Genomic DNA, 24,656 nt, shown 5'->3' with positions numbered 1-24,656 from the left:
ATCATGTGCACGTGAGAAGAATTAAGAAAGGCAGCAAGGATACCTCTTTCATTACAACTTGAAGCACCTCTCTGCCTATAAATATTGAAGCTCTCAGCTGAAGGAAAGCAACCGAATTCTTTTGAGAAAACAGAAGCTTACAAAGTTCAAATACTCATAAGCTCTCACCGAATTCTTTTGAGCAAGCAGAAGCATACAAAGTTCAAATACTCATAAGCTCTAGCTGAATTTTTGAGAAAGCAAGAAGCATACAACCTCCAAAAATTCCAAAGCTCTCTCTTTTCATATTTCAGTTTCAGTAACTAAATTTGCTCTTTTGCTTTGAGCTTTTTAGTGAAACACATTTTTAGAGAAGCAAAGACATAAACATCTAAATCCTCCAAAGCTCTCTTTATTTCTAGTGAACTAAAAATTGCTCTTTTGTTCTTGAGCTATTTTTAGTGAAGCACTACTAAATTTTATTTGATTTTTGGTCCAAGTAAGAATTTGTTTCTTATTGGATTGTAAAGCTTGTAGGTAACAAGTGTGTGAAAAAACAAGGGTTAAATCACAGTTTTGTAGGGATAGATCAGGTAGATCTAGCAAGGGTGATTTGTACTCGTTTGTTTTTGGTTGTAAAGGCAAAGGTAGATTTACTCGTTTGCAGGAAAGATCAGTCGGATCTAGCAAAGAGTAAAAGTTACTCATTTGTGTAAAAGAAGACAAAAGAGGAGTTGTGGTTAACGTAACTTAACGCAACTACCTAGTGGAAAATCTCACAGTATTGTGGGGACTGGACTAACCCATATTGGGGGAACCAGGATACTTCTTGTGTGTTATTTTCTCTTTCCTTATCTCTTTTATTTTATACAATATCACACACTTCACAATATTATTGTTTTATTAACTAACATACTAACACAATCCAAGTATATATACTTGAGAATTTTTATTTGGTAATTTTTATTAGTTCACAATTCAAACCCCCCTTTCTTGTGAAAATATTTACTTCAATTGGCATCAGAGCCCGGCCTCTAAAAAGCCTAAGCACCCAACGGTGTAGGAGGAAAAAGATCCAGAAAAGAAAGTCTCAAAAAACCTAAACACCCAACGGTGTAGAAGGAAGAAGACCCAAAGCCTAAACACCCAACGGTGTAGAAGGATAAGGATCCAAAAAGAGAAAAAATGTCTAAAGTAAAATTCATGTCAGAAGGAGGTTCTGCAACCATAAATCAAGAAGAAGAATTGAATCTTTATAATCAACAACAAGCACTTGACGATGAAGAAAGTCAAGATCAAATTATCCTTCTCACTTGCAAATTACTAAGAATGATACAAAGAAGAGATCAACAAAATTTCTCTTCAACAAATAAGGATGAAAAAGAAAACTTATGCCTAATGGCAAAATCAGATAATGAAGAGGTAAATCCTAAACCATGTTCATCTTGTGAAAAAACTGGATATTTATTTGATAACCTTTTTTATAACTCTCAAATTCTAGAACAAACTTGTGAAAGTTTAAGAAATGAAAATCTTGAACTAAAAAGGGAAAAAGAGAATTTGGAAAAAATAAATAAAGATCTTCTAAAAAATATCCAAGATTCTCAATCAAAAGAAGTTTTTGAAATTAAAAGTGAATCTCAAGAAGAAAACATTGTTCTAAAGAAAAATGTTTTACAGTTGAAAAATGACATTTCAAATTTCGTTAAATCAACTGAAACTTTTCAAAAAATTATGGGATCACAAGTAAGTGTTTTCGATAAAGCTTGCATAGGTTTTAAAACTAATCAGAAACAAAAACTTTATGAAAATTTTTTCATTCCTGAAAAGGTTACAAAAAGGAGTGAAAGGTACAAATGTACATATTGTGAAAAATATGGACATCTTGAACCTTTTTGTTTTAGAAAAAAGAAAGAACAAGCTTTACAAAAAACAAGAGTTACTTTCAAATCAAACTTTGTTAGATTTTATAAAGAAGGATTTCCTAAAAGTAACACTAACCATCAAGGACCCAAAAAGATATGGGTACCCAAAGCACTACTAACTTCTATTGCAGGAATGTCTCATGACAGTCAAGAAAAAGCCCTGGTGCTTGGACAGTGGATGCTCAAGGCATATGACCCAAGAAAGACAATGCCTCCTCTCATTTAAAAAAATGAGAAAAGATAATACGTAACTTTTGGAAATAGTTACAATGATCAAACCAATGGGACTTTTTATCTTTGTTAAAAATAATTTAGTTTTAAAAAAAAAATTATTAAGGATTTTTTTTACGTGGAAGATTTAACTAATAAATTTTTTTAGCATCATTCATCTTTGTGAAAATTGTTGAAAGTTATTTAAACCTTATATGTTTGAGAATAAACAAACATCTTTATTTTTTAAATCAAAACATTTTTTTGTTTTAAAATTTGATGCTTTCTTAACCAAGTTTTGTTTTATGTCTTGTGTAAAACATATACAAGTTTGACATAATAGAACTTTCCTTTATCATTCAAACTGTCATTCAAAAATTAGGTTCTATGAGAATAAAGAATGTGAAATTTATTTTAAAGGAAAAGAAGTCAAAAGTTTTTTTTCTAAGAAACATTTTGAACTACTTCACATTATGTTTTTAACTTATAAAATTTATAAGTCTTATGACTTTGTAATATTTTATGAGTTATTAAAATATTTACTTGAACATTATTTTAACAAAAAACGTAAGGACAAATACTGTGAAGTTTTTCTAGGTTCTTGGTAAAAATGTTCAAAGTCAAAAATTCAAATATATTTTCTTGTAAGTAAGTCACAGTGGGAGATTCAATAAACATTTGTCTTCTATGTTTATAATCTTGTTTGTGTTAGAAAAATCTTGAACAAAACTTACTATTTTTGGAAAAATAGAAAATAAGATATATCATATTTTCACTTTTATGAATATCATTTCTATATTTTCCTTAGTAAAGAAAGTTTGGTAAAATTTGATTCAAAATATGTCTAAGTTTTTTTTTGAGACTTTACATTCTATGAATTTGATAGAATATAAATTTGCAATGGTCAATGTGTAGATTAAAATATGCAAATTATGTTTGAGGATCTTAGAAGAAAGCATGCACATAAAATTTGATGAATTTGAGGAACTCGAGATTCAAGAAAGAATCATTGAAGAAGATGAGGAAGAAAGTCAAATCAACTCCAACAAAGAAAATTCTCCTCAACAACCTTCAAAAGAAGAAGCACCTCAAAATCCTCCAAGATCTTGGAGAATCATTGACCGACATCCACAAGATGAAAGAAGAGAAACTAACACAAAACAAAGCTAGATTAATAGCACAATGTTACAATCAACAAGAAGACATAGACTATGATGAGACTTATGCTCTTGTGGCTAGACTCAAAGCTATAAGAATTATTCCTGCATATGCATCTCATAAATGCATAAAACTTTTTTAAATAGACGTAAAAAATGCATTTTTAAATGTTTTTTTAAAAACGAAGAACTTTATTTTCATCAACCTCCAAGTTTTGAAAATTTAGAAAAACCAAATCATGTGTTCAAACTAACCAAAGCTATGTATGGACTTAAACAAGCTCCAAGAGCCTGGTATGAAAGATTGAGCATTTTTTAATCAAAAATGGTTTTTCATGATGAAAAATTGATACCACACTTTTTAGAAAAATTGACAAAAATGATTTATTAATTGTACAAGTGTACGTAGATGATATCATTTTTGGAGCCACAAATAAAAAATGTGTGATGATTTTTCAAAACTCATGGAAAGTGAATTTGAGATGAGCATGATGGGAGAACTTAAATTCTTTTTGGGGGTTACAAATCAAACAGCACAACGATGGCATTTTTATATGTCAAGAAAAACATGTCAAAGATATTCCCGAAAAAGAATGTAGAGGAATGATTGGATCCCTTTTATATTTAACTACTAGTAGACCTGACATTGTTTTTGCAGTTGGTTTATGTGCTAGATTTTAAACTGCACCAAAAGAGTCACACTACATTGCAGTTAAAAGAATTTTCAGATCCAAGTGTCGGTTTATGGTACAAAAAGGGATCACATTTCAATCTTATGACATAGTATGATGCTGACTATGCCGGAGACAAAATAGAAAGAAAAAGCACAAGTGGCGCATGTCAACTGCTAGGAGAAGCTTTAATCAGCTGTTGTTGTTGAAAACAAAATACTATAGCATTATCCACCACAGAGGCTGAATACATTTCCACTGCAAACTGCTGCTCTCCGCCTTACGTAAACAAAACTCTCACCGGCCATCAATCAAGTGACCTCAACATTACAATGATGATAAATGAACGGGTATGTGGACAGATTACAAAATAAAGACATTATCATCATTGGTACTCAAATGATAAAGGTCATTAAAGGAGGTAACTCTGAGCCAAAACATATAATATTTGCATTATAATAATTTTGAATACTTTTATGCAAAATTATTATGTGATTGATTGGTTGCTCTTGAAATTCAAAATGCATACTAAATCTTTTTATGCAAGTATATGACTTCAAAAAGCTTAAATGGATGCATCATTCTCCTTGTCATAACTTGTACATGCATAAAATGTGTGGTTATTGAATACAATAAATCAACGATGCTTTCGACTTAGAGAAAAACTTTTTAAGAATGCTTTCAAAATATATGAGTCTTCTTAAAGTTTTTCTTCTCAAGGGATGTTTTGTTAAACATTATTTTATACAAAAGCTTGACTTATATATTTCACAATGATAAGTTTTTTAAAGGATAAATGAATTAACACTTGTCTTAATTCATATTTTTATGATCTTGTGGAAAATACCTTAAGTGTGTATTTTTATGATCTTGTGGAAAATACCTTAATTCATATTGATTGGATTATTGGTCAATATTTTATATGTGCAAGTCATGTTGTATGCTTTATGGAAAAATTATTCCTATTGATCAATAAATATTTTTGGAGTAAATCTCTTAATTGTGTTTCATGATAAACACAATTCTTTGAACAAGAAAAGAGGCAAAAACTCATGATTAAGAACTTTTCATGAAAAATATTATTTTCTATAAGTCTTTTCATTTTAACTTATCTCAATACAAAATTTTGGATTAATCCAAATTGGTGTTCATATCTTGATTAGCCTATACCTTGCTTGATGCATAAGTATAATTTTTTTTCGGCTGTTCAAAAAATTGAGATTTTGATATGGCTTATGTAAAGGATCCTTCTTCAAACATGATTTAAATGAATATCCTATTTTAGGATTTATTTTTGAAGGATTTCAACAAGAAGATATATGATTGATATTCATGAGAATATCTTGTATTAATTTGCCATAATATACAAATTTGGTCTAATTTGAATAAGACTTGCATATTATGATATTTGACTTATTCTTAGTATGAAAGTATTATTTTGGATATTGACCATGATCATCTTTATCACACTTACATGTTATTTAGATGCAAGCATCATTGAGGCATATTAAAATATTTTGTGCATAATTAGTCTTAATTGTTGCATAAGCCCTTGTGAAATTTTCTTTTCTTCTAAATGTTTAAAATATATGTTTTAAGCATGGCGTAGAAATAATCAAGATGTCTCACACAGACACTTTCAACTGAAAGTAAGCTTAAACATTTTTTTTATTACAAGTGTGTTTGCATAAATTTTGTGAAACAAAAAAAACACTTGATAGTTCTTTTTGTGTGCTGCTAAAATATGAGAAAATCATCTTGAAAAGAATGGCTCTTTAAGCATTATAGGAGCTGAAACTTTGAAAAATTCATATATATATTCTCAACATGATGATATTTTGAAAAGAGAGAAGTTTTATTGACTTGAAGTCAATTCACTCTGATTTTTTTTTAGCTTCCGCATTTGCGTCACTTTCTCTCTATTCAAAAATAAAAATCATTGGACAAATTTTCAAATGACATTTTATGTTTCAAACGGCTAGAACATAGCCGTGTCCATCATTTTATTTTTTTTGGAACATGATCTTGTTTTAAAATAAATTGATTGTCTCAAGTTAATGTAATTGAGGATATTCATGTCATAAAATTGAGAGGGAGTAATTCTAAGTTTGAGAATTTTTTTTCTAACAACTTCCATTGACATTTGAGATCAAATAAATTTTTTGTTTTTATTTTGAGAGCATCGATGAATAAAATTTCAAAAAACTGAATTTTTCATGAGGTTAAGTTGTATTGCTTTTGATATATTAACCAAATTGTGATTTCAGTATTGACGAGAATAACCATTGTTCATCCTACATGTGCTTTAATGTTTAAAATGCAAACTTGATGAATTTGATATCTGAGTTGATTCTTAAATTTGATATCCTACATTGCTATCTACAATTGTGCTTCATTTTTTTCACCCCCAACACTTTTTGATAGATGCCAAAAGGGGGAGAGATATGTATGATGGGAGAGTAAAGTAAGATGGAATTAAATAATGAAGAATGTTATGAATTAATCTCTTGCATGTGTTTAGGGGGAGTTTAATTATTATTTTAAGAACTAAACTCTTGCATGTATCTAGGGGGAGCTTAATTGAAATATCTATCAACATTCTTGCATTTATTATTTCCATCCATAAAACTTATGATTTATTCTAAAGGTTTGTCATCATCAAAAAGGGGGAGATTGTTGAGATAAAATCTAAAAATCCTTTATTGATGTTTTAATGATAACAAACCTTGAGAAGTAAACTAATAAGTTTTATGAATATTAATCTACTGATGTTTGCACTTGAGCTTTTGTTGAAAGGATAAAAATCAATTGAGGAGGACAAACTAGAATCAACTTACATCAACAAGTGCATTATTTATACTCAACGATGAAAGAATAAAAATACTTAAAGTATTACCACAATAGTATCAAAAGCTTCATGAAGATATTGAAAGACTATTGTTTTCATCAATGGAGGTTTAATCAAAGGTTATGATTATCATTTTATTTAACTTGTGTATTTGAGTGTTCTATTTAGTCATAGATTAAATATTAAAGGCGCACACAATCGTCAATTTTTGTTCTCATACAATGCAACAAATTTTGAAAGCCAAAAACCTTGCAAAGAAGAGAAAAAACGTATAGTTTGGTATGTTGCAATTTAAGACATCAAAGGTCATTTAATTGACATTTTAAGTGACAAATATGAAACCTTCTATTCAAGGAATATTGCATTAAAGGAGCTAGTTAAAATGCCAAGGTTTTTTTACGTGCATGAGGATAACTTGTACATGGCCAAACATTTTATTACAAAAGGAATTATATAAAAAAGCATGTTTCTTCTTTTGGATGCAAGAACTACACGTGGACAAATCAGAAAGCAACACATACATGGTATTGAGATGGCATACGGTTTTGCCATCAAGAAATACAAAGAAAATGGTTTTGGTTTTGCTTGTCTCCAATACTACTCGATGTCCAATCCAATGAGAGAAACAAGCACACAACAAAAGTTGGTTTTTCTCCTTTTACAGCAAGAATTCACTAGCCTTTGGATAATTTTGTACACATGGATTTACCTACCTTAGAAAGAAAGAAAAAACACTACAAATAAGGTGAAGGTCACAACTAATTGCTGGCTTGCATATTATCAAGTTACACGTGAGAACATAAAACTTGTCCAAAGCTTCACACAATTTTTCTAGCTTATGGAGGTACAACACACGTGGGACTCAAGGCTCTTCTAAAGAAATTGAGAGCTGTTGCTAGCTGTTTACACACATGTGAGACTAAAGGAATTTGAATTAAAGTATCATGTGCACGTGAGAAGAATTAAGAAAGGCAGCAAGGATACCTCTTTCATTACAACTTGAAGCACCTCTCTGCCTATAAATATTGAAGCTCTCAGCTGAAGGAAAGCAACCGAATTCTTTTGAGAAAACAGAAGCTTACAAAGTTCAAATACTCATAAGCTCTCACCGAATTCTTTTGAGCAAGCAGAAGCATACAAAGTTCAAATACTCATAAGCTCTAGCTGAATTTTTGAGAAAGCAAGAAGCATACAACCTCCAAAAATTCCAAAGCTCTCTCTTTTCATATTTCAGTTTCAGTAACTAAATTTGCTCTTTTGCTTTGAGCTTTTTAGTGAAACACATTTTTAGAGAAGCAAAGACATAAACATCTAAATCCTCCAAAGCTCTCTTTATTTCTAGTGAACTAAAAATTGCTCTTTTGTTCTTGAGCTATTTTTAGTGAAGCACTACTAAATTTTATTTGATTTTTGGTCCAAGTAAGAATTTGTTTCTTATTGGATTGTAAAGCTTGTAGGTAACAAGTGTGTGAAAAAACAAGGGTTAAATCACAGTTTTGTAGGGATATATCAGGTAGATCTAGCAAGGGTGATTTGTACTCGTTTGTTTTTGGTTGTAAAGGCAAAGGTAGATTTACTCGTTTGCAGGAAAGATCAGTCGGATCTAGCAAAGAGTAAAAGTTACTCATTTGTGTAAAAGAAGACAAAAGAGGAGTTGTGGTTAACGTAACTTAACGCAACTACCTAGTGGAAAATCTCACAGTATTGTGGGGACTGGACTAACCCATATTGGGGGAACCAGGATACTTCTTGTGTGTGATTTTCTCTTTCCTTATCTCTTTTATTTTATACAATATCACACACTTCACAATATTATTGTTTTATTAACTAACATACTAACACAATCCAAGTATATATACTTGAGAATTTTTATTTGGTAATTTTTATTAGTTCACAATTCAAACCCCCCTTTCTTGTGAAAATATTTACTTCAGTGAGGATGTACACAAAACAACGCTTCCTAATATTTAAGAACTCTCGTCCATCCTACTTGCTTAGTCCTAACAAAAGAATTAACAAAAATTTCACCCATACTAGACCATTGACCCGTGCTGACGCACGGGTCATACGAAAGAACAAATATAGCGCAAATATGAAAGTAAACATTTTACTTGAATCGAAAAAATAGTATAGTTCAATTCATAAAATAAATTGCCAGAAACCTTTGTAATGTACCATATTAAACAATTTCCATGACATCGACCCTGTTACGGTAACATAACATATAAATTTAATGACATAGTTTATTGAAGAAAAGAAAATCCAACGTCTGTCGACATAAAAATAGTATCAATATTCATTCCTTTCTAGATTATGTGCTTTCTTCAATAAAAATAGTTTATTGAAGAAAAGAAAATCCAACGTCTGTTGAATTGTGCTTTCCTTTCTAGATTATGTGCCCTTGTTTATCTTGGCCGTTTTGACTAATGAATGTGCCATTTGCTTCTTTTCTTTGTTTTGTATAAATCCATGGATATATACTGTCAATTTCTATCGAAACTTGCTGTTCATTTTCAATATATTGTTTCTTACTTCTACGTACAAAATCTCTCTAATATATCTTTTCTTTCTTTTTTAATTGTCAAATATTTGAACACTTCAAAATGGCTAACTTATAATCATAAACAAAAAGCTGAGAAATTCCTTATGTACTGAGTAAATATATTTCCTACGTATTTGCACAAAAAAATAAATAAAGCATTGTAATACGAACTTGCTAGATAGTAATTTAACACTAATTTAAATCACTTAAAGTAATTGCATAGTGTGCAAACCTGAAATACACCTGGTATATTAAAATTGTGTTTTTGGTCAAATAGGTGAGTGTGCTTCTATTCTAATCTAAATAGAATAGCATGGAAACCAAAAGTGTTCATTGCTAGTTTACCTTCATTGTCTGGTATATCAGAATCCTCGCAGTTTTCACCGCATATGCCATCGAAAGATCCAACAGAATGGTCGTGAGACATATGTGTGGCATTTGTTAAAACATGTCCACTGGTTCCAAGGATTTCGTTGGTTTGGCTGTTAGAACCGTGCCTATTCGGTACTTCTGTAAAGAAACATCCATGATTTAGCAAAATTAGGTGAAACAATTACTAATAATGTTGCGGTGCTTGTGCTTGACTAACCATTCTCATAGTTACAAATAAATAATAAGAGAAAAATTATGTTTGTACTTTTCATGGTTGACATGTGTAGAGCAGCAGGAGATCAAGAAAACTTAAATATGAAACAAAGATTAATACTTAAGTACTAATATAAGAGATAAATTTGCATAAATTAGAAGAACCGCCACACATTGAAAAGTAAAAACCAAATTTTACTATTATTGGTGCCGGCTAATGGTATTGTTATTGGTAAAGTCACCAACAAAATTTTACACATCTCTTATTATTATTATTATGAAAAGACTGCTACACATTAATTTTACTATTATTGGTGCCGGCTACTCACTTTATCATATGAATTTAGCTTGTAAACCTTATCATATAGAAGAACTGCTACACATTGTGGTAAAAACAAAATTTGTTGATAAATTTGCTGATAAAATGTTGTTATTAAGTCTCTAAATTAATAGTATACTTTTTGCAATGAAGTTACCAATTCATCACAGTTTGGTTAATTGTTTACTAAAGCCAACTAACAAACGATTGTGCAGGGCATGATGATTTAGAAAACGATTTATTTACTGATTTGCATTAAAAATAGCTTAATTTGTTATGCACATTGTGTTTACTTCCCAGCATAAAAAATAGGTCATTTTGTTTCCTAAAGATTGACATACTCATAAGCATGGAAAAATATGACATTTTGTTAACTAAAGATTGACATATTGATAAGGATGAAACACATGACACAAATTAGTAACCATTGAACAATTTTGTTATGTATCACGGAAAATAATAGGAGATTCTGTTTACTAAGGATTGACATCTTGATAAGCATGAAAGAAAATAGTAACTATTTAACAATTTCTGTTTATATCGATGAAAAAAATGGCAGCTGAATTTCTTGACAAAAAATATTTCCAATATTATAAATATTACCATTTTTACTTATACACTTGCATATTAAAAGTTTGGAGAGCAAAAGTTGGTTATGACTTCCATATTCTAATGCAGAAATATGGGAAGCATATAAGGTTAAATCAGAAAATAAGCATTAGGGTTAAAATAGTAAATCTAAGCAATAGGGTTTAGGTTAAAATTAGGGCTAAAATAATCACTCGGGTTAACTTTTATATATAAGAAGATATATAAGGAATCAGATAAGGTTAAATCAGAAATTTGCTCAAAAAAAAAAGGTTAAATCAGAAAATAAGCATTAGGGTTAAAATAGTAAATCTAAGCAATAGGGTTTCGGTTAAAATTAGGGATAAAATAATCACTCGGGTTAAATTTTATATATAAGAAGATATATAAGGAAGCAGATAAGGTTAAATCAGAAAATAAGCTTTAGGGTTAAAATAGTAAATCTAAGCAATAGGGTTTAGGTCAAAATTAGGGTTAAAATAACCACTCGGGTTAACTTTTATATATAAGAAGATTCGGCAAATGTAGTTCGCGCGTCAATCATCATGCAAAATTCCAGAACTAACAATATGAAAATCAAAACAAACAACAATTTTTCCATTACCAAAATCAAAAGCGCAACTACGTTTATTATTAGAAGTCATTGATCAAAAGCTGAGTTGGATAAATATAAATTTGTCATTAATCAATACCTATGTTATTATTTTTGCTTTTCTAGTCATCATGTTACCCATTAGGGGTGGCAAAATGGATGGATTGGATGAATATGGATTTGGATCCTAATGGATGGATCAAAAAAGGTCCATTAGTCCATTACAATCCACTATTTTTTTTTCTTAAAAAAAACCATCCAATCCATCCAATTAGAATAAAGTCCATCCAATCCATCCATTATTAGATTTTAATGGATGGATAATCCATCCGATCCATAAATCAAAGTGTATTTTTTTTTTTTAAAAGTATATTACTTTTTTTGATAAGTGTATTATTAATTGAATTGTTTTATTCAAAAAAAATTCAAAACAGTTTATTATGATCTCTTTTAAAAAAACAGCTTATTTGAAACCACTTATTTATACAAAACAACTTATAAGAATCTCATTTTTAAAACAACTTATTCGTAACAACTTAATTATGCAAAACAGCTTATCACGATCTCATTTTTAAAAACAACTTATTCAAAACAGCTTATTTATACAAAACAGCTTATTACGATCTGATTTTCAAAAACAACTTATTCAAAACAGCTTATTTATACCAAACATCTTATGACGATCTCATTTTCAAAAACAACTTATTCAAAACAGCTTAATTATGCAAAATAGCTTATTACGATCTCATTTTCAAAAACAACTTATTTATACAAAACAGCTTATTACGATCTAATTTTCAAAAACAACTTATTCAAAACAGCTTATTTATGCTAAACAACTTATTCAAAACAGCTTATTTATTCAAAACAGCTTATTTACGCAAAACAACATATTCAAAACAGCTTATGTATGCAAAACAGCTTATTACGATCTCATTTTCAAAAGCAACTTATTCAAAACAGCTTATTTATGCAAAACAACTTATTCAAAACAACTTATTTATTCAAAACAGCTTATTTACGCAAAACAACTTATTCAAAAGAGCTTATTTATACAAAACAGCTTATTACGATCAGATTTTCAAAAACAACTTATTCAAAACAGCTTATTTATGCAAAAAAAACCTATTCAAAACAGCTTATTTATTCAAAACAGCTTATTTATGCAAAACAACTTATTCAAAACAGCTTATGTATGCAAAACAGCTTATTACGATCTCATTTTCAAAAACAACTTATTCAAAACAGCTTATTTATTCAAAACAGCTTATTTACGCAAAACAACTTATTCAAAACAGCTTATGTACGCAAAACAGCTTATTACGATCTCATTTTCAAAAACAACTTATTCAAAATAGCTTAGTTATGCAAAACAGCTTATCACGATCTCATTTTTAAAAACAACTTATTCAAAACAGCTTATTTATACAAAACAGCTAATTACGATCTCATTTTCATAAACAACTTATTCAAAAGAGATCGTAATAAGTTGTTTTGCATAAATAAGCTGTCTTGAATAAGTTGTTTTTGAAAATGAGATCGTAATAAGCTGTTTTGCTTACATAAGCTGTTTTGAATAAGTTGTTTTGCATAAATAAGCTGTTTTGAGTAAGTTGTTTTGCATAAATAAGCTATTTTGAATAAGTTGTTTTTGAAAATCTGATCATAATAAGCTGTTTTGTATAAATAAGCTCTTTTGATAAGCTGTTTTAAAAAATGAGATCTCAATAAGCTGTTTTGTATAAATAAGCTGTTTTGCATTACTAAGCTCTTTTGAATAAGTTGTTTTTGAAAATGAGATCGTAATAAGCTGTTTTGTATAAATAAGCTGTTTTTTTTTTTAATAAAACGTATAAATAAGTTGTTTTTGAAAATGAGATTTAATTAAAAAAAATAGTTTAGTTAAAAAAAATAAGGTGATAATCAAAAATATAATTATTTAAATAAAAAAGATTAATATTTTTTGAAGTTATCCATTAGACTTTTTTATTTTAAAGAGGTGATCCATTGGATTTTTAAAATAAGGTGGATGGATCAAGTCCATCCATAGATTTTAATAGATTGATCCAAACCAATCCATTACCAAATTTTTTTGTTTGATGGATGGATTAGATGGATTTTGTAGTGGATGGATTGGATGGATATGGATCTCATGGATCATATTGCCACCCCTATTACCCATAACTCGATGTTTATTATTAGAAGTCAATGCTCGTTTTACTGATGTATATATAAATCTAAAATCTAATAAAATTGAGGTAGGCTATAGTTGACCCTTGATCTTATCCATTATCAAATCACCACCAAAAACACGGCACTTTAGAATAACATTTTCTTGAAGCCAGACATGGACAACAATATTACTTTCGTTTTATAAATAGCACATTGCAGATCATAGAGATAGATAAGAAATATCAACGCTAGACAATGCTAATGGTATGCTCTAATATCATGAGAAAACAAGAATTCAAGTTCATTCATTTTATCTTCCTTTTTACAATACATGGGGTAATTTCAACTCCTCCAGCAGATCCAATTCAGTGTTCATCAAATAATACAAACTGCACCATCACAAATTCAAATGGTGTGTTCCCCGATCGAAGCATTTGCAGAGCTAGCGAGGTTATGTACCCAACCACAGAGGCAGAGCTCGTATCAATAGTCGCGTTAGCTTCAAAAAACAACAGAAAAATGAAAGTTGCAACGCGCTTCTCTCATAGCGTATAATGAATGAAACAAATGAATGAAATGATTCTCATTACTTGTAAATGAAGCAAGGTTACAACTTATACAGACAAGTGCATGTCCATGATATCTATCATATACAAGCTGTATTCTAACTATGTCTAGATAACTTGGAGAGCAAGTTATCTCTAACTAGGGTTACTATCACTATTTTCTTCACTATGCAATATAGCGCTCCAAAACTAGCTTGTCCCGATGATAATGGACTTCTAATAAGCACAAAAAATCTCAACCGTGTGTTGAAAATTGATGTCAAACTATTGAGAATGACGGTAGAGAGTGGTGTGACATTGAGAGAGATCATTAGTGAGGCTGCACGGTTTGAAATGGCTCTGCCATATACACCATATTGGTCGGGTTTAAGCATTGGTGGCCTTATTAGCACTGGTGCTCATGGAAGTACATTGTGGGGTAAAGGAAGTGATGTTCATGAGTATGTAACACAAATTAGAATAGTTAGCCCTGCAGGACTTGAAGATGGATATGCTAAGGTTCGAAATCTTAATGAATCTGACCAAGATATTAATGCTGCCAGAGTTTCTTTAGGGGTTCTTGGAGTTATTTCTCAGGTATGCTCTTTTTGTTTTGTATTTCTAGTAGTACATCTGTCTCGTTACAAATGTTTAAAGTGAGTAATAGTTATTTTGGTCTCTTAATATGTAATGAGTAGTCACAACAGTCTTTCAATGTATCAAAATTTTAAAATAGTTTATGATTGTGCGTCAAAATAGTTTCGGACACTAAAATAATCCTTCAATGCTCACAACATTGTAGAGGTATTTGACTTTATATCAAATAGGTCTCATTTTTGTAGAAAGGAGACCTATTTATAAGAGAAGTTAACATGTCAACTGATTTCTTCAATCACAAGTTAATATATAAAACAATATTTTAGTAACTTTTATTGCTAACAATTGGTCAATTGGCTATAATATTGATCATTATTGATCAAGAGGCTTTAAAATAAATCTAAGCTTTCTACATTGAACCAAAATTAACAGCTACAACGACACATATTCTGCACCATATAACTTCAAGAATTTTTCTAACATTAAACATTATCAGTTATTCACGAAATTTAATTATCAAGTATCCCTAACATACATATGAACTCATACATATTTTTAGTTCCACAAAAATTATTATAGAAAAGTGTAGAATCAATTAGTTGAACATTTTATAACATTTGACCCACCAAATGACCACGGATTCAAACAAAGACAACATAAATAAACTAATAGTTTTACTCTTTGGAGAATTATAGTAAAATCAATCAAGAAGTTTCAAATGACAAACTTTTTACCGACACAAACCACATAAGCAACAAATTTCAAAATCCCATTAGTGAGGAACAAAGTGAGAACAATTGTGAACAATAAATAAGTTTATGTTTAATGGAAGATTGATTTTGAACAACAGAGAGAATTAGATGATATTTAGGGATTTGAGATTTAGGGATTTAAAATTCAATTTGGGGATATTGATTTTTGGTTCATGACCAAAGTGATCTTTTTCTACTTTCACTTTAGTCTCTATGACACCTCATATGCCATGTCATTGTAAAATCTGTGTCACATCATCACTTAACAGAATTATTTAACGTTAGGGACTAAAATGATAACGAAAGTGCAGATTCAAGGACTTCTTTATATTTAATCATGAGTCAAGAACCTTTATGATAACGAAGTGCATAGTCAGAGACTAAAGTGATCATTTGCTTGATTTTATATATCCGCACACATTAGCAGAAAATTATGGATAGACACTCAAACACAGGTAGATGTAATATAATATTGGTGATGTGATAGAAAGAGAGATAAAAATAATATATTAGATAAATGTAAAAAAAATCAAGGTTGTCCAAATATAAGTGTCACATGTTAATTTATGTAGGAAACATATAAGGTAAAGGGATGCAAGTTCTCTTCAAGAAATTATAATTATTTTTTGGTGAAACAAGTAATTAAAATATTAATTAATCATATACTAATTATGAGTCATTAAGATTATATTTAAGCATGCAACCTTGTACAAACTCAATGTAACACGTATACTAGCTCAAATGAGTTGTTTTAGTAGTAAAAAGACAATCTTGAATATGAAGGTTGGATACAAATATCGCTAGTCTATTTAGAGGAAGGTAGATGTAGGTGTATATTTCTTTGATGTGTAGGTTACAAGTTAGTAATGAAGGTTAGGATTTATTTAGCTTTTAACTACTACTTTGATCTTAAATGTAAGTAAAAAAAAGTTAAATAAAGCACTTTGATCTTAAATATAAGTAAAAAAAAAAAAGTTAAATAAAGTTTATGTCTAATTAAAAATTTGAACTAAATACACTTATATCTTGTTTGACTTTTATTTTTGCTTATATGTAAGATCGAACAGAGTACTTTTTTGTTGTTGAAGATAAATGGGAGGAAAACTCAAATAAAACCACGGTTAAATCAATGTGGGTTTATATTTCAGTAATAGATTTATACTTCCAAAATAACTCGTACACAAAGTTCTATATTGAAGTTAACCAAAGTTTAAGGGTTTAGTCAAATGGTAAAAAGGTACGTGTTGAATCTTAAGGTTATATGTTTAAACCCTACGTAGGTTTTTCGAAGAAGGAAATTAAACGTAAACTTTTGTAAGTATTTTATGAGCTCAAATGTCATTCATACCTTAAAATGGGACACCAAGCCTTCATCTATAATTTTGTTCACCCCTATAATGGGTGCTACTTTGATTCTTTAACGAAGATTATTCAATTCTAAATACCGTAATTGTTAATACTATTTCGTACATTTTTTTTTTTTTGAGGGAATACTATTTCGTACATATAGTGTTGAATGTTGCAACATGTGTATGAAAACAAATTAATATTCTAATCAAATAAAAACTATTGGTTTTAAAAAGAACAAGATCTACATGTTTTAATTTGAAACTTTGATGATGATGATGATCATATCATAACATAAGGAACTTACCTATGAAGTTTTGTGAATATGTGATGCAATTGTAAGTATAGAAAACTAAAATTCGTATAAGTTACACTCCTATATCTTTGGGTTTCTAACATTATGTTTGACTTGACTATTACCACTCATTATTTTATAGGTTACACTACAGATGGAACCCCTCTTCAAACGATCTCTTACATTTTTGACAAAAAGTGACTGTGATTTAGGTGATGAATTGACTAGTTTTGGTATCAAGCATGAATTTGCCGATGTATCATGGTTTCCAACTCAACAAAAGGCAGTCTATAGAATCGATGACCGTGTCTCCATAAATACACCTGGAAATGGTTCATATGATTTTATTGGATTTCGATCCACACCTTCGGCCACATTATCAGTTTCAAGGACTACAGGTTGATTAGCTTAATTTTATTGCATTTTATTGTATGTCTTGAACTTAACTTGTACTCCCTCTGGTCACTATTATAAGTAAAACTCCACTTTCTAGGTGCATTGAATAATCAATGTATCTAGTCTTTATTATAGACTTAATACATTAATTATTCAGTGTATCTAAAAAGTGAAGTTTTGCTTATAATAGTGACCGGAGGGAGTAGAGTATAGTACAAACTTAAAATTGTTACGCTTAAAATTTATTTTTTACAATTGTTGTTATTAACAGAGGAGCTTCAAGAAGCAACACATGATACTAACGGAAAGTGCATTAGTGCAAAGTTGACCACTGAAACATTGAAAGGCATTGGTTATGGATTGTCTAACAATAACAATGGTATTTTTCTAACTCATTCCAAAAGAAACATGAATAATGCTGTGTATCCCGAAAATTGTTATCATGACAATTTCACGAAGCTTAATTTAGTGAAAATCTGCCCTAAATTACAACCATGCCCCCCTTTTTTTCTGGCCAGCCCACAATTGTATTGGCTGAATGGTTTTCGGGATACGCTCGGGACAAAATTCTTCTTGACAAATAGCATTGCTGAAGAAACATTGTATAACCACTTTAAATACTCTCTGTTAATCAAGGGTTAAATATGTTTGGTTTAATTGGACATTTGGTCCCTTAATTAATTTTCCATTTTCATTTTGTCCCATAACAACTAAATCGTCCATTTTAGTTCTTCAAATATGCATATGTTAGTCAAGAGGAATGCTAGCAACACTCTCTTTTGAGCACTCTCTCTAGCACTCACTTCTTTATTGGGTGAAATCAATGTATGTCCCACCACTTTATGTGGGTTTCATTTCCAAAGTGTAGGTCCTACGTTGATTTCATCCAATAAAAGAGTGAATGCTAGAGAGAGTGTTCAAAAGAGAGTGTTGCTAGCACTCCTCGTTAGTCAATTTGGTTCATTTATGTTAACTTTGACCCCAAATATTTAAGGTGAACCAACATTGTCAATGGTCCACCATAGAGATTTGGATCAAAGTTAGAAAGAAATAGTTAGAAGGACTAAGAACGAATGTTGATATATTTTGCTGGACGAAATACATATTTCACCCATTTATCAACAAAACATGAAAGAGTACAATTTGATTTTTTTGTAGGACTATTTGTTGGGTACCCTGTTGTTGGATTCAACAACCGCATGCAGTCATCAGGTACATGTTTGGATAGTTTGGATGATGAGTTGATCACAGCGTGTCCATGGTGTTTTATCTTGGTTTTTCGGGTGTCAAACATTGATTAAGTTTGAACCTTTTTAACCTTTGATATCTCATTTTTTCTTGGGGAGGGAAAAATAAGAAAAACCCTTGAGAATCGAGGTCCGGGAGTTGGTTTTGCTATAGGAAGGTGTTAGGCACCCATAGCAACTATAGTATTCTATAGGAACCGTCTTTACTTTCTACGCACGCGCTTTATTTTTAAATGCTATTTGAAGATGTTATTTACACCTAAGGGTTTGCTAAGTCAAGAATTGGAGGGAGAAGAATGTGATTGAATTTTTATTTTATTGGACTTGGAGAAGTTTTGACTTCTTGCCTACATACCCTTTTAAGGGATCAAACTCCATGTAGTTCTCTTCCAAAAAATGTTTTTGTTTTTGTTGGTTGATTTTAATTTTGAAAATGGAATTTTGAAGAATAAGAGAGAGAGAGGCCTCAAGGGCATAAGATTTGGAAAATGTGAGGTGGAATTAGTTATTTTGCAAAAAAAAGTCTAAGTATGATTAAAGTTCATTAAGATTTTTGTTTAAGAAAATAAAGGGAAAAATTCAATGGGATTTTGATCCCAAGGTTTCTTTGGAAAATTATTTGGGTGAAGTTGTTCACATTTTTTGGAAAAAGGATTTTTCTAAGTATCGTGATTCCTAAGCATACATCTAAAGCATACACTCCCTAAACATACATCTAAGATATCCATGTGATGTGTGTGCATGTGTCGGTGCTTGTGTTGGTGTACATCATTAGAGTCCATTGTCCGTTACATAGGCCCTAGTTTACATGCTATAGTCTTGCAAGAATTTAAATTGCACAAAGTAAAGTACAAAAAACCCTAGGTTATACATGCTAAGTCTTGGTAAAATTTAAAGTGCAAGAAATAAAAGCTAAGAATATGAGATGGAGGATGTGATGCTTATGGATGAATGAAACATGAAACAAAAAGGTTAGTAGCATATGATATAATAACAAGAGATAAAGCAAGTAAAAATCATTATAACAAAAGTAAGAAAATCATCATAAACCAATCAAGAACAAAGTAAAAGATATGCCTAAAGATCATACCACAAAATGCCAAATTCACATGACTTATAATCCTCATAATCCAATACATTTTCAAAGGCATACATTCAGGTTTTTCAAAGAGGATTAAAGAAATGTGTCATAAGGAGCATTTTTTATGGAGAAATTGGATATATCCTTTATTTATTATTCACAAGCAAAACTTGTAAAACAAGTAACTAACCACAACCTATTCACATACAGTAAAACACACCAAAACAGTAGTAATTTCATCACAAATTCACACATCACAAGCCACAAACTCATATCAAGAATTGGACTCAAAATTATGCAAGTCTTCACAAAATTTTAACATGAAATTTCACAAATAAGCAAGGAAAATATCACACCATTTTTTATCAAATTTTTAGTACAAAATTAACACAAAAAGGTCACGAAATTAACAAGAAACACTCATGAATTTTTGTAGAATTTTTAAAAGATTTTTAGGCATGGCAGGGGGTGCAAAAAGCAAGAAACAGGGTGCAAATAGCAAGAAAACAGAAACAACAACGAGATCCACTACAAAAACCAGGCCCAGGCCCAAATCTAATGGATCCGGATCACAGGGAACACTCACAGCCGATGGATTGATCCGGATCCTTCTTAACCTAGATCTAACGGTCTAAGATGGAGAGGAGCTGAACCAGAAATGAACCGGACCGGTTCAGGCATCTATATAAACATATAGATGCCGGTCCAATTCATTTTCGCTTCTTCCTTCTCTCTCTAAACTAAACCTAGTGAGAGAAGCTCTCACTTCTCTCTAAACCTAACCGTCGGAGATGGATCGGAGAAGATGACCGGAGAAAGCTCCGGTACGGTGGTTCGCCGGTGGCGCCACCATGCCGAAATCTTTCTGAACTCTTTTCTCAAAAATTTTACATGATTCTTCTCGTCTTCTTTCTCCTCTTTATGGTTTTGAGATTACTTTTGTGAGATTGTGATTAAAACGGAGTAGATCGGGGTTTGAAACTTACGGTTTTTTCAAGAACTTTTCGGTTTTGAATCTTTTTCCACATATGTTTTCCAGAAACTACCGATCTACTTCAATCTATCTTCGCTGATGTTTTTAAAGAGAAACTGAGAAGGTTTACGTGTTTACCTGTGGTTTAATTTGGAGATTCGAAGGAGAAGACGAAAGAAGCTTCTTGAATCCTTTTCTGATTTTCTGGTGAATGCTTTGTTGTTGTTTCAAACCGAAAATAAATCGGTGAACACGTTCCTTTTCTTCTCTGGTTCAATTCGAATTCAATCCCTCTTCTTCTCTGCCTCACCAAATCCTTCGTGATCGCGTTGGATTCGTCACAATTTGTGATGGATCTACGCCAGAATTGCGAAGGTAACCGATTCAATGATGAAGATTCTTCATAGAATCTCTGAGAATCTCTATGAATCCGAACTGGTTTGATGAAATAGTTGTTGAATTGAGCTTGTTTGTGATGGAACTGGTGCGAATTTGTGATGAATTGGCGTGGAATTGGATTCTGGAGAGTTAGGGTTTACGGTTTGGGGATGAAATTCTTCATGAACTTCATCATGTTCTTGATGAATTCTGGATTTTGATCGTAACTGAATGGAGAGAGAAAATTGGAAATGTTTGTGATTGTGATTGTGATGTGGCACGTAATGGATGGGTCTTGCACTGTTCTGGGCTTAGGTGGCCTTTTATAGGCTGCCAAGTGGCCTCTGGACCTATCAGAAGGTGACATGTGGCGTGGCCTGATGACTTGGACAAAAATGACCTTTCTGCAATTGTTAGAAAAAAGGACTGGACTGCAAAGGACTAAAATGCAATAATAAAAGGAAACAGGACTAAATTGCAAAAAGGACTTAAAATGTAAAATAATAAAATTTGAGGACCAAAATGTAAAAAGAAATTAAAAGGACTAAAAAGAAAAGGACCAAAAATAAAATAAAACTAAAATTGGATTAAAATTGGTAATTGGAAAGAACTTAAAGTGAAACAAAATAAAAAACACAAAAAGGACTAAAATGAACCAACTACCAAATGAGGTGCTTTAAAGTAACCTCTCTGCCAAAATTTTGAGTGAAGAGACCAAAATGCCCCTAGGGACTAAATTGACCCAAAATGACTCAAATGCAATTTTTGAAATGGATTTTAACATGGAATTAAAGCAGGGATTTATTCAAACTAATTGAAAAAGACTCAGAGACAATTTCCAAGGACTAAAATGAGTTTGAATGCAGGAAATGACTAAAACGCCCTTTTTCATGAATTTTTGCAAATAACATTGAAATAAAATGCAGAGGAATATGCAATTGATCAGAGACAATTTCAAATGACTTGGAATGTAAGAAAACCCTTTTGGATGGCTTGAAATGCAAGAAAACACAGACAAATACACAGTTGAAAATATTTTCAAGACAGTAAAGTATGGTAAAATATCAGGGTAAAACAATAGCAAATTGGCAGTCTCTCAAGAGTAATAGACATATATCAAAGATGGAAAACATTTTGAGCAAGTATTTTTAGGTCTAAAATTAGGGTATGACACATGGGACTCAAGAATTAAGGGAGCATTCAATTACAATACAGCATTTAGTATTCCTTTATCTATTGTAAAACACTTCATTGAAGATGTTAAAAAGCTTGTTGAGTTGGAGCCAAAGGCTTTCTGTGGCTTAGAATTGTACAATGGAATCCTCATACGTTATGTTACAGCTTCTAGTGCATACTTGGGAAAAGCAGAGAATTCTGTGGATTTTGACATCACATATTACCGTAGTAAAGATCCATTGACTCCTAGGCTTTTTGAAGATGTAATTGAAGAGATAGAACAAATAGGGTTGTTCAAATATGGAGGGTTACCCCATTGGGGAAAAAAATAGAAACATAGGATTTGTGGGGGCAATAAAAAGACATAATAAGGCAAATAGGTTTTTGAAGGTTAAAAAAGAATACGACCCGAAGAGACATTTCTCTATTGATTGGACAGACCAAGTGCTTGGACTTAAAGAAGGGGTGATAATATTAAAAGATGGATGTGCATTGGAAGGGTTGTGTATATGCTCACAAGATAGTCATTGTGCACCAAAAAAGAACTACTTCTGCAGACAGGGCAGAATCTATAAGGATGCTAGGGTTTGTAGGCTTGATGTTAAAACTTAAGAAGAAAATGACATCGAGCAGCAGCTCTGATAGATTGGTCTTTTGTTGCATAAGTTATCAAATAAATCTTGTCACCACCTTAGCATGCTAGTGTTTCCCTTGCACCATCCAATTACTGACACTAAGCCACTATGTTTCACATTTTCAATTTCTACAAGATTATGTTTCTATTGATGCATTAATAAATATTGTTATTATTTCAACTATAAATTGGTCATTGGAATTAGTATAAATAATGTCACTTCCTTGAATCATTCTAATTCCTAACTTCAGAAAGATCAAATGGCTTGAATCCTATTTGCTCTATGATACTGCAATGTTGGATTAAAACTCACTCAATGTTGACTAATTGCTAAGAAAGAAAATTTAGAGAATAAGAAGATTGTTGACAGATTTATTAATGATATGAGTGAAGGTATTGAATTAACAACAATGTATCAAAACCTTTTATAAGTTAAATTGCAACTTATTGCTCTTAAAACAAGTAAATCAGTAAACAATTAGTTAAAAGCTAATTAACTCCTAACTTTATTACTAACTTATAAGTTATAACCTACACAATAAGTAACAATACTAAATAAAACAGCAAACCTGCATTAGCAAACCAATGACAGAACCAAAAAGACTTGGTTGCAAATTTCAATTGGATATTAATGAAATGCACAAGCCATTTAATTTACTTGATAGTGATATACATTTTGTCTGAATTATAAGAAAGATATATTGTGTTGTATGAAAGCATATAGTGCATGTTGTGATATTCGGTTAGCACGTAGTCATTCTCTTGTTCTATCACTTTCTCTTAAGAGTGTGCTGTAAGAAATCATCAGTAAAAATCTTTGTGAATATTTTACTAATAACAAAGGCATAAGTGGGTGAATAATCGTGCTTTGTTATACCACTAATGGCTCGTTTTGGGATCATCATTCACGGCTCTTGAGTTTTGGACATGTTTTGTGGTTCATTGGATGTTAGTTGATATGTGGTAAATGTTTGAAGAAGTTTTGTATGAGGCTTCCTGGTTTGGTTATTTGGAATACGGATAATGCATGTTGCTGCCTAAAGTTGATTGTGTTCAGTCCTAGTTGCAGGCACATCCACTCATGTGGTTTGATGAAGTCTTCAAATTTGATAAATGTTAATTTACTTGCTAGTTTCTGCAAGTTTCTTTTGCCTCTAGTTCATGATTTTGTACGTCCTTGACTAATGGAGTATCAAGAGTTTGTTGCTGCCTTTTTTGGTGTCTATGTTCCATGATTTGGTTGCTGAGTTTGTCATCTAGCTTGATTTTTTCTAGTGTAAGTGAAGGCTTAAATTTATGGTTCTAGCTTTTTTTTTTTCTGCATGATGGAAGTTATTTGATTGTTTGGTTTTGTGCCTTATGTGCACAAACTTGTTTGGTGTTCTGTTGAAGCCGAATATGTTGTTTTGTTGAAGCCATTAGTTTTCAACATGTTGGTTTCTTTGTTGAGTTCTAGCATGGTGGAGCTCCCTTCCTTTTTGAACACCAAATTCTGCTGCATTGCCTAACTTTCCTGGATCGTTGTTGAAGTTTGCTTTTGGTTTGTCTACCATAGTGACAATTGCAAACCGTTTGCCATAACAAAGAGACAATACAACTTATGAATTGTCTGATTACATGCGAGGATCTATTTGTTGTAACGAAAAG

General features: G+C 31.2%; 1 protein-coding gene and 1 pseudogene across 3 annotated transcripts; both read left to right on the top strand.

Moving 5' to 3' along the window:
- Positions 1 to 109: 109 nt before the first annotated feature.
- LOC146958288 (uncharacterized) lies at positions 110 to 8,687 on the top strand. Of its 2 annotated transcripts, XM_085739802.1 has the most exons (5): positions 110 to 1,401; positions 3,030 to 3,150; positions 3,548 to 3,565; positions 3,930 to 6,909; positions 7,145 to 8,687. In XM_085739802.1, exons 1-4 carry the CDS (start codon positions 1,165 to 1,167, stop codon positions 3,950 to 3,952), a joined length of 399 nt encoding a protein of 132 aa, XP_085595928.1. In that variant the 5' UTR covers positions 110 to 1,164; the 3' UTR covers positions 3,953 to 6,909; positions 7,145 to 8,687. The 2 variants fall into 2 exon arrangements, 1 of the variants encoding a protein (XP_085595928.1); XR_015024599.1 differs by lacking the exons at positions 3,548 to 3,565; positions 3,930 to 6,909; positions 7,145 to 8,687 and having other exon boundaries at positions 3,064 to 3,440.
- A 5,162-nt stretch (positions 8,688 to 13,849) lies between these two features.
- LOC146958287 (putative L-gulonolactone oxidase 6) lies at positions 13,850 to 23,159 on the top strand (annotated as a pseudogene). The gene is made up of 6 exons (XR_015024598.1): positions 13,850 to 14,139; positions 14,337 to 14,730; positions 17,267 to 17,522; positions 17,792 to 17,899; positions 18,679 to 18,778; positions 22,374 to 23,159. The product of XR_015024598.1 is annotated as a putative L-gulonolactone oxidase 6 (transcript).
- The last annotated feature ends 1,497 nt before the right edge of the window (positions 23,160 to 24,656 follow it).

This window comes from Medicago sativa, chromosome 1 (genome assembly GCF_051527215.1).
Source record: "Medicago sativa cultivar Bolivia chromosome 1, Bolivia_mono, whole genome shotgun sequence".
NCBI lineage: Eukaryota > Viridiplantae > Streptophyta > Magnoliopsida > Fabales > Fabaceae > Medicago > Medicago sativa.
The sequence above is the reverse complement of the archived record's forward strand: the minus strand, read 5'-3'. Positions and strand labels throughout refer to the sequence as shown.

Coding starts and splice junctions, on each gene's coding strand:
- LOC146958288 (XM_085739802.1), top strand. CDS start 1,165: ATGTCTAAAGTAAAATTCATGTCAGAAGGAGGTTCTGCAACCATAAAT. Junction 1,402..3,029: donor CAAAATCAGATAATGAAGAG/GTAAATCCTAAA, acceptor GTCAATGTGTAG/ATTAAAATATGCAAATTATG.